The sequence below is a fragment of the Drosophila obscura genome, unplaced genomic scaffold (genome assembly GCF_018151105.1).
Source record: "Drosophila obscura isolate BZ-5 IFL unplaced genomic scaffold, ASM1815110v1 contig_186, whole genome shotgun sequence".
Lineage (NCBI taxonomy): Eukaryota > Metazoa > Arthropoda > Insecta > Diptera > Drosophilidae > Drosophila > Drosophila obscura.
Genome location: NW_024542774.1, coordinates 887632 through 898292, shown reverse-complemented (window position 1 = coordinate 898292; position 10661 = coordinate 887632). Strand labels below are relative to the sequence as shown.

The following is a 10661-nucleotide window of genomic DNA, read 5'->3' as shown; positions in this document are numbered from 1 at the left end:
TTGACGCTTCGGCGCGGTAGCATTGTTTACCTCCTCGGGCGTCCCACAGGTGTCTGTTTACCCCGCGTGGCGACTGCGCCGTGGCTTTGTTGACAGGCGTGCCTGGACAGCTGACGGAACATCTGTTGCTGCCGCTGCCAGATGGTGACAGCACAGACTCTGCTTAGAAAAGCTTCCATTCACCAAAGAGCTTTCCAGCAAAGCTCAGGCAAGCTTCCAAAAATAGACGCCAGAGGTCGCTTTAGTTTATCAATACTTTTTATTGGTGCGGTACTCGTATATCGTAAAGTTTACACGTTTCTCAAGAAATCCACGCCACGCGCCCCACTCTTAGTACTTGTAACCACTGCCGCCGCCGCCGCCGGCACCGCGCGCTCCCGGCTGTGGTCCCTGCGGGAATGTGGCCTCCCCCTCGTAGCTGACGTCCGCGTGGTAGCCGGTCTTCCAGTCGGCAGTGTAGCGCACCACTTGTGTGCGTCCGTCGGGCATCTGCACGCGGTACTCGCCGGTCACCACATCACCATCGCTGGACGCCTTGTGCGCATAGTCATTGGCTGTCTCCGGATCCTGAACGGCGTACTCGAACTCGTAGGGCATGCCGGGCATATGCACGTGATCCTGCGTCAAAAATGGAAATGGTTCGTTATCGGGAGTGTTCATTATTTGGCGGCATGTTACTCACATCGCCTGGCTGGCCGGGAATGTTGCGGGGCTGGCCGGGAGGTGCTGGTGGACGAGGTCCAGGCGCTGGTCTGCCAGGTGGACCGGGTTTCTGTGGAATGTTGGACAAATTATGGATTACTTAAGGTAAGAAATAATGCCAAAAGTTGGTGGTCTTCTTGCGTAGTTCATTCAGCATTTGGTTCAATGATCAGGAAAGGTTAACTGCAAATCATTGTAGGCCCTTCACCATTTGAAAATGTTGCACAGCCACACAGCAAGTGCAACATCATTTTGGTTTGACTTGAATGTCGACCCATCAAAAGGTAAATGCCGGTGGATGAGGTGGCAACATTTATTAGGGCCCGATGCCGTCTGAATTTTGTATTGTACAGATTGCCAACCGCATCTGAAGTGATAGATGTGGCGACAAGCCAACAATGGGAGTGAAAGGGCCTGCTTTCAGACTTCGAGTCCTGTCCCAAAAGCCACCAGACTGATGGCTGCAATTAGCCTGTTGACTTGAATTCAATTTTGCAGTGGTTTGCCAGACAAAAGGTCTTCATGTGGCATGTACTCTTATATTTGCTTATATTTTTACTCACAAATGGGGTCTGCGGTTCGGAGTAGTCATAGCCATTCTTCGTGGGCGGCAGGTACGCATTGGAGCCTGGGGCAATCTGGGCGTAGGCATAGGCACTGATGGCAGCGAGGGATAAACTCTGAAAGGCAAAAAGAGGCGGTGTGCATTTAGTGCAACATTCTTACGGTGACGCGACGACTTAAAGGTTAAATGAAGAGTAAACCACAAAACAGAGCTCACAAAAGTGAGCGGTGGCAAATGGAAATAGAAGCTGCGATAAGATCGCGGCTGACATTCAGCCGGGGCCACAGTCACAGCCACAGCCAAAGCAGGTGCACCGCCAGCTCAATGACTGGGCTGCGATTTATTTAGAACGTGCCCCAGAGGCGTCTTCTGCCCGCGCAAAAGGGCAGCAAATGGCGGAGGTTATGCCGCAAGCGTCAGTGCAGTGGCCGTTCGGCTAAACACGGCTAATTGACACATGCACATGACGGCAGCAGCCCATCAACGCGCTCACATTGCAGCCATCCATCCCGTCCATCCCGTCCATCCATCCATCCATCAAGTGGTGGACAGCCCCACTGACCAAAAGCCACTTGTCTCTCGGCTACTACTGCCTGTCATCTAATGTCTGCTCTTGGCCATTTGTTTATTATTTGGTTTTGTTTTGTTTTTTTTATTGTGCAGCGGCTTTGCGGATTGCGGAAATATTTGAAGTCTCTTTGAGGGCACTAAATCACTCGGGGCTTGAATATATTCTGTATTCTATGATGACTTATGTACGGAGGCTTTGATAATAACCCCATGAGTATTGTCAAGTGGGAACTGCTTTACATTGTTTGCTGATTAGTTGCCTGTGGTTGCTGTGGCAGGGGCAATTGTTGCATCGCTTAATTGCACATACGACGACGTGTTGGTCGATCGTGTAATTTTAGCCACATGGGAAGCGATTGGGTCAAGGAAAGCGGGATTATTGCCAGAGGCGATGCGAGGCTTTCTCATATTTGTTTTTTTTTTCATTGATAGAAAATAACTTGAAATTGTTATAGCCATTGAGAGAAAATGTATTCATGAAAATATTCATAAATTTAATAGATATTTATCAAGTTTGCATAGATAACTCCTACCCCGGCTACAACTTTAACTTCATCTCCATCTACATATATTTATCTCTAGTAAATTATCTGTTAAATTGAAATTAATCAACTTCACCAAAAATGTTCGCAATTAGCCTAGCAGGGGGGTCCTAACCTTCAAGATCTTCAAGTACAGAGCACAGAGCCCAGAGCACAGAGCAATGCAATGCAGAAAATGCACGAGCAAAAGAGAGATCCAATGAGCATGTCAACGGTAATTTTCCGTGTTAAACAAATGCAATTACCGCCAGCCTGGCAACAGCATTAGCTTCAATAAACTAACGGCAAACGATTCGCGTGTAAATTAAATTGCAAATAATTTGCGGCAACTTGACGACAGCCCAAAAAGAAGAGCCCCAGAAGGAACTGCCAGTCGATGCCAGCAGAACGCAGCCAAAGTGCAACAATGGACCACAAGACAAAGATAAAGATGGAGTTGCTGGATGCAGTTTTTAGTTGCCAGACTGAGATGGAGATGGAGATTGGAGATTGGTGCTGAGGATAGCTACACACAGTGGTTAAAAGTTGATAGAAATGGATTATATATACATGGGGCATATGTACATAAGTATCTGCATGAACAAAGCTTAGAATAAGAACCGGATTTTATGCTTCATCTCTGCTAAAGAACATTAATTTAAAATTGTATTAATATCGGTAGAAAATTGAGAGGGAAACACAGTCCCAACCTTTGGAAATAAATTTCATTTAATTATAGTTCTGCATTTGCCACTAACTCATATGTTTCCATATCAATTTCTGTTCCTATTTCCACCACCAACAGTGGGTCACACATTCTGTGTGGTTTCGCTTTTGTTCTCATTGTAATTGTTCTCAAGTTTGAAGGTTTTAGTTTGGTTTTGTTGGTGCGTTGGTACCCTCCATTTGTCATGGTCTGTGGTCACCTTCAAGCACCGAAGTTTGGCAGACATTGATCTTGCCAACACTTTAAAATAAAGCTTCACAATATGTATGATTATTCTCACTGGCACGCAGTCTGACCCCCGGCATGCTCGTAGTCAGGACGGGAGGCATATTGCATTGAAGCATCATTAATCCGCGCATAATTTAAATAATTAACAATTGTTTGCTTTGTTCGGCTCATTATTGTCAGCTGCTGCTATTATGCTATGCTGCCGCTGCTGCCCGTCCGAGATGTTAATTAACCGTACATCAATGAGCTTAACACAAATAATTGAATTCGATTTGTTCGATTTAATCAACAAGTTTTGTTCGAGCATTTTCATACCATAATTAGTCAGCAAAGAATCGGCGGCCGTTCAAGCGGAAGTCCATAAAAAATAATCATGAAATTGTTTCAAGTGTGTGCCTCAACTAAGATAAGACTCTCTGTGTCCGCCCACTTGCTACATGCCACATGCCACAAGGGCCAGTCAAGTTGAAGGCTACACAAAAACTATAACAAAAATAATTTAATATAATTACAGAGTAGCCGCAAATAAATGTTGATACATGTGTGTAGAAATATCAAATTGATTGGAATAGGCATACGAAAACAATTGATTAGGAATCTGAAAAAGGGGGAAAATGGAGGGAATCTGATTGCCACATAAAGATATCTTTTTGCAAACCAAACCCTCAATTAAGGCTCAAAGTTCAGCCAACTTTAGCACACTATAAATCACATCTAGCCAAGCATTTGGTGTAGTTCGCATACGTTAATCGTAAAAAATGTAAATAAAAATAGCTAGTGAAAATGCTCACATTTGTCTGGTGATTTGGCTGGCGAACACCATTACCCAGTTTCCAGTTTACAAAAAAAGGCAGCAACGGGGCGAACAGAATTTATGACAATTGCATTTTGAATGCAGTCTAAATGGCAAATCCGAGATGTCTCGATCTGCCGCCTGGTGGTTGATTTATGGACGCTTAGCATTTAATATGTTGAAGCGGATCGGATCGGATTAAATCGGATCGGGCAGTCAGAGCACTTTATGGTGGCAATAAAAAATGTTTACGCCAAAATGTCTGCATAAAGATGTGAACGGGAAGAGGTGGCCGCCGCCGCATGCTTTTGTCGTTTCTGTCTAGCTAGTTGCATTTATTTTAATTAATTTAATTGGTTGCGCAGCTGACATCTAAGTTTGGTTAGGTGTTCTGTAGATTTTGTTATTTGTTTGGGGCCCCGTTATTAAGCCATCAGCAGAGGCGCAGAGGGAGAGACCTGGATACACATATGTACATACTCGTATATGCATTTTTGTTCTGTTGCATCATTTTGGAGCGGCGGCACCTTAGACAACCAACTGCCACACATTCTGCAACGCCCACAAAAAGTTGCTGTGGTTGCTGTTGTGGCTGTTGCTGCCACTGCCACTGCCACTGATGCAGCTGATGATGATGCCTAACGAGGTTCGGCCCAGGCTTCCTACTTTTGGCTTGCAACGCTGCAGCGTCTTAATTTATGGAATTTTTATATGTATATTTTTTTGTTGTATTTTTTTTTTTTTTTGGTTCTCGTACTTATTTTATTATCTGCTTTTCTGCAGCTGTTCCCAGCAATTACCAGAGCAGCGTCAGCATCACAAAAAAAAAGTCCCCTACATAGATGTTAGATTAACATGCACTTGCAACACACGACACGACTCTGTCCTCTCGGCCGACTCTTTCGGTAGAACAACAAACATTTGGTTGACCTTTTCATCGCCATCTCCAGCACCAGCACCAGCTCCAGCGCTGCTCTGCTCTGCTCTGTTGCTTGTTGCATGTTCCATGCTGCGCTGTGCTGTTTTTGCTCTCCCCCACTTTGGGGCATTGAAATGCAAATTTGGCAAAATAAAAGTTAATGGGCCATGTGAATGGCAAACGGGCGGGCGCGGAGTAGAAGAAACCCCATCGGGTGGGTGTGTGAGGGGGGGCACGGGCACTGCAATGGGAACTGACTTTTATTGCCCCCGATCGCAGTTCGTTGTTCGAATCTTTTGTTGCAACCCGCCCGATTTCAATCAACCGAGAGGTATGTACATACATACCAAAGAGTATTTCCAAAGAGTCACGTGCTCCAGACATGCTCCGGACTCCAGTGGGAGTCCCACCGCCAACCAAGGACAATGCCAAACACCAAAGGTGGTACTACTCCTTGAGGTTTAGTTGATCTCTCTTTGGGGGCTCTCGTTGGGGGGTCGATTTCCTTGACGACTTAATTATAATTCTCTAATTTCTTTCACTTGGCTGCAAATAGTCCCCATAAAACATACATACATACATATGTATGTAAGTACGAGTATGGCCTGCCTCTCGTGCACCACATTAACCCTATTTAACCCGAATTTATTGGCCCATAACCGCCGCCAGCAACCGCATGAAGATATTAACCTTTTAAATAACTTCCAAATTATATGTTACCCAACAATCTGTTGGCGCTGGCGTTGCGAATATCTCAAGTAGTTGCAAATTGTTCCACGAAAATTGCCAGAAAAATTACCAACAAAAATGTTAAAGAAAAAAAAAGCCGATGTGTGGTTTTGGGTTTTCAAATTACTAAAACATATGCACACATTTATTGCACATTTAAGTTGGAAAATTGTTTCATTTCCAATTGAAAAATCCCAATGAACTAATTTTCTAAATTCCCAGCTGTGGTTTGGGGATCCGGGTCCCAAAAGACATTGGCCATAGCGTACTTGCAGGCCAGAACTATGCAATTAAAAGAAGAGAGAGAAAGAGAAGGATGGGAGGGGAAACGGAAAGAGAAAGAGGCGCAGACATTGCGCATACGCCGCGTTGGACGCTGGTTGGGCAATTAGCGGAGGCTGTGAAGGAGAGGCACAGCCAGAGACGGAGGCAGAGGCGCTACTTTTGTAATCGCTGAAAATTTCGATTTAATTAGATTACCACACACACCACACATACACTTAGACCCAGATGGTTGGCTGGTTACCACCGCTATTGCTCGCCCCTTCTGCCTGCTGCTTTTCTGATGCTGCTGTACTTGCCGCTTGCTCAAGCGTCATTAATTTTTTGCTATTTGGTTTTTTTTTTGCTTGTTGGGATTTTCAACCCATTGCCAAAGACAATAAAAACCGCACAAAGATGCCACAAATATCGTAAAACCACAAAAATTGCATACATCCAAGCGTATAAGAAGAATAGCTCTGAACCGACGACCCACGGCTCAATTGCCGAAAGGCTTTGATCAACGCAGAGGCAACCAATGCATTGGTATGAGATCTGGCAAATCTGGCAAATTATTTCAATTAAAATTGCATTTGTAATGCAACAGTGGAATCCGACAGGGGAATGAACGAACTTGAAATACGCTTCCTGGTAAATTCCTTTAGCCCACAGCAGCACTGAAAGTTGCAATGGAACTGCCTAACAATAAAGCGGATGTACCCTCTACATCTTCTCTATATCTCTCTATCTAAAGAGCCATATCGAAACATGCTTTGGCCGCACAATTGGGCAATCATTCACACTTGAATCGTCAGCAGTCAGCAGTCAACAGATGGATAGGGCTCTGGCCCCGGCCTGCCATATATTGGCCATAATCAGTCGTCTCTAATCAGAGGCCAGCACAATGCAGAGTTGCGCCTCGTTGCATCCACAAATTCACAATTCGAATTGCCGAAAATTACCACAATTCCAGCCCAGCATCGACAGCAGAATGCATCGACAGAATGGGGGAAACCGAAACCTCTGTTTCTGTCTCTGTCTGTCTCTGCCTTCATTGCTGCTTTTGGCTCTGCTACTGCATCGGCGGCATTAGGTTGGATTTCGGAGGCTTCATCAAAGTCAAATACCAAACCGTGAATATTTTATGTTTGTCATTTGAAATTCAAAAGCGTGCCCGAACTGCAGTCATCCATCCATCCATCCATCCATCGAGTTGCCACCCGTCTCATTGAATCGTTTTCCATTTTGGGGTTTTCTTTCTTTTTCCGTGCGAAAATGAGCAGCTGCGGAGCAGGGGAATTAATATGCAGACGTAGGAGGAGTCCGATTGCTAGTGCTTTGATCCCTGGGATGGGTAGGGGGCGAAAAAGCGAAAATTAACATGTAAAACATGCTCGTTCTGCTGCGGACTTGGCGGCATTCAAGTGGCCAGCAGCCATTTGTCTACCGAGTGTCTGGGCCGGCTCTGGCTTTGCCTCTGCCTCTATTCTACCTCTACTTCTGGCTACTGCGCCTGCTTTTTCACAGAGGTTTTGTCCCATGAGGCAACCTGCTCTTTGGGCGTGTCTGTGCAACAGAAAAACGGGCCAACAAATAAAAAAGAAAGGAGAAGGTATAGTAGAGAAACAGAGGAATCGCTAGCGAAAAAGTCAAAAAGTTACAAGCGGCAAATTACACGCGTCTGGCTGGGAGTCGGTGTCCTGCCCCATCTACACCGCCTTCGTCTGTGTTTGTGCCACCTTTCGGCAGTTATCTGCTTGGCAGGCTCCAGACACTCGAAGGCTGGGAAAGTGGCAGCGTTTCCAGACATTCAGAGAGGAGCTGCAGCAGCAGCAGCTATAACTACAGCGCATCCTTTTAATTTTTGTTGCCTGCTTTAGGGCGATGGAAAGACTGGTGGAAGGAGACACCACTCCCTGAAAGGGGCGTTCCCGAAGGAAAGAAAACAAGTGAAAGTTTCATAGCAACTGTGAAAAAATAATGGTTATTTTGTGGCACCTTTTGGCAGAGTATTATTCTACAGTCCTTTTAGAAATGGTGGCTAAAATGTTGGCTAGAGCAAATATAACAAACAATCAAATAATATTGCTTCTGCCTAGATTTGGGGCATATTTTACGTGGCATGGCACAGATGCTGCCTGCTGCCAGCACTCTACTCCGCATATTGGATTGCCAGCTTAGGCCCGAACCTACATACATACATATGTATTCAGTCGGTGAATGGGGCAGGAGAAGAGGCACTTAAGTGTCTTTGATTATTTGCAATTTGTTCGATTATGGGGGAGGCACTCGCACGCACTCTGCCTGTGCCACTTCACTGGCTGAGGCAAAGCTCCTTCGATGATGATAATGATGATGATGATGAGAGGCTCGGTGGCAGACGTGTGGCAAGTTATGCAATAGTTTATGTTGCCATTGACAGCAAGTGTTGCCCCGAACCCAACAAATAAAAACCGAAAGGAAACAGTTTGCTGTGCCACTTGAAATCTGCCACTCAATAAAGAGTTTCCTCAGCAAATCCCATTTAAAGTTCACCAAACATTTGTGCCAAATCCGCAAAAAAAAAAATAAGAAAAATGACAGCGTCGTCGAATGACCATGATGAGTGTGTGTCCTTTGCCTGACTCTCACCCATATACCAATTTGACATACAAGAAGCTTAACTTGCTGTCCTTTCCGCATACGTAACTCTTGTTTTAGCTGAATGATATCCCAGGAAAATCTCATCGGATTTGCTTTACTGATTTATGTAAGTGAGTTTACATGTTTATGGAAATATAGTACGGTATTATCTATGTACTTACAAGCAGCATAAACGACTTGAAGGACATCATGTTGACTGCAGTTTTAGTTGAGTTTCTCGATGATTTTTTATTGTATCCACAAATCCGCGTGCTAAATAATTGAATTTTATATGGATTAGATTTCGGTTTTCTATGATTCGATTTTATTTAAGTTATTGAATTTGGCTCTGTTTTTTTCGCACAGCAAGTCCTATTTTAATTTAAATTTAAGTTTTTTGTTTGGTGTCAAAATACGGACTATATTTATGGACTCTCACTTTCCACTGGGGCGGGGGAGGCGTGTATGCGTATGTGTGTGTGCGGGTGGAAGGGGGAGCTGTTCCTTGTTTAAACTATTATTTTGTTGTATTATTTTAGTTGGTTTGTTATTAAATTGTAGATGTTTGTTGTATCCAAGACAACCGCACAAAGTACACGAACGTTTTGAATTAGGTTAGACAATGGAGATGCGCTGGCTTTTTATAATAAACGCTCGTGACGCTGGCCGAGGCGCTAGCAGAGACGCTGACAGTGGCAGAGAAGCTGGCGGAGATGGCAGCGGCTTGCCGCGTTGCCAACTGCACCTAAAAAGTAACGAAAAAGTGGTTTGAACAATTGAGGCAGGTCTCGCCGTCTAACTTCTAGATCATCTTCCTCTCTCTCTCTCTGTCTCTCTCTCTGTCTCTCTGTGGGTCTCTCTCTATGGAGATATAGGCTCTCTCAGAATGAGTCAACAATTGAGTGCTAGCCAATATCTCAGACGCTGCAAGAGGGAGTCTCACAGCAGCAGCCGCAGCAGCAGCAGCAAGCTGTGGCGGCTTTGGAGTGTTGAAAAAGCAAAAAAATGTTGCAGATCATCAACAGCAACAACAACAACAACAAGAGCAAACAATTGAACACGATCATGATGATCATTATGATGAACAAGTGAATAGACGATTCAAACGATGATGATTGTGATAATGATGATGAAGCGGATGTATAACAAGACCAAAGCCTGCTACGCCCCAAATGACTTCATTAAATCTTTTAGCGAAAAAAAAACAACAAAACTAAATTTGATATTTAAGTTTTTATGAGAGGCCCTCCCCTCGGGCACTGCAGCTGAAATCGAGACGGGGGACAAAATGTCACTGGGAATGTCAGATGAGCGTAGGGCGATGCCTATAGATACGGGCAATGATCCAACTTTCGGTTGAGAGCCCTTATATCCAGTTATTTTTATTTATTTATTTTTTTTTTTTTTTTTGGAAAACTCAGCAATACGTTGCTGAAGCAGAACTTTTGGTGGAAGAGAGGGCGAGAAAAACGTGATGCGGCTGCCAGTGAAAATTGCACAAGCTGCAGACGTGTTCATGTGGCGTCCCTATTTCCCAGTTTCCATTTGCCATGCGCCCCCCCGAAACCTCCCGCATCCTCCAACGGGGCCAAAATGCAATCTATGACGTGAGGCTCATGCCAAAAACCTAAAAACATAAACTTATCTATTGGCTGTTAATGTTGCCCCTCTGTGTGGATGGATGTATGTATGTATGTATCTGCCACTGTTGCACAAGGCTGGAGACGTGTACGACGTGTACTCTGGCTGCTCCTTCCTTCCGTCAGGCATCAGAGATCTCATCTCTTTCACCTCCCCTCAACCCACCCCAGCAACCAATTAACCTTGAAAATATGATATTTTTTGTGGTACATTTTCAGATTAAATAACAATTAAAAGCAATCTATTTTTGATGACTGATTTCAGTGCGGGTTTCTTCACATTTTTATCGACCACTTGTGAGGTGATGTTTGGTGATGTGCTGTGTCTGCGTGAGCGCGATATTAAAATTAGATATTGAATGGAAGGCAACAACAACCACCAAA

The 10661-nt window shown here is 44.5% G+C and overlaps 1 protein-coding gene across 1 annotated transcript; it reads right to left on the bottom strand.

Moving 5' to 3' along the window:
* Positions 1-251: 251 nt before the first annotated feature.
* LOC111075652 (pro-resilin) lies at positions 252-9237 on the bottom strand. Its single transcript, XM_022369091.2, has 5 exons — positions 9077-9237; positions 8820-8910; positions 1266-1382; positions 683-772; positions 252-618 (listed from the first exon to the last, which is right to left on the bottom strand). Exons 2-5 carry the CDS (start codon positions 8847-8849, stop codon positions 331-333), a joined length of 525 nt encoding a protein of 174 aa, XP_022224783.1. The 5' UTR covers positions 8850-8910; positions 9077-9237; the 3' UTR covers positions 252-330.
* Positions 9238-10661: the final 1424 nt, after the last annotated feature.

What these genes read in the sequence shown, in the direction of transcription:
- LOC111075652 (XM_022369091.2), bottom strand. Translation starts at nt 8,849, where the DNA reads ATGATGTCCTTCAAGTCGTTTATGCTGCTT. An exon ending in CCGAACCGCAGACCCCATTT is followed by an intron (nt 773 to 1,265) that starts GTGAGTAAAAAT and finishes AACATTCCACAG; the next exon opens with AAACCCGGTCCACCTGGCAG. An exon ending in TTCCCGGCCAGCCAGGCGAT is followed by an intron (nt 619 to 682) that starts GTGAGTAACATG and finishes TTTTTGACGCAG; the next exon opens with GATCACGTGCATATGCCCGG.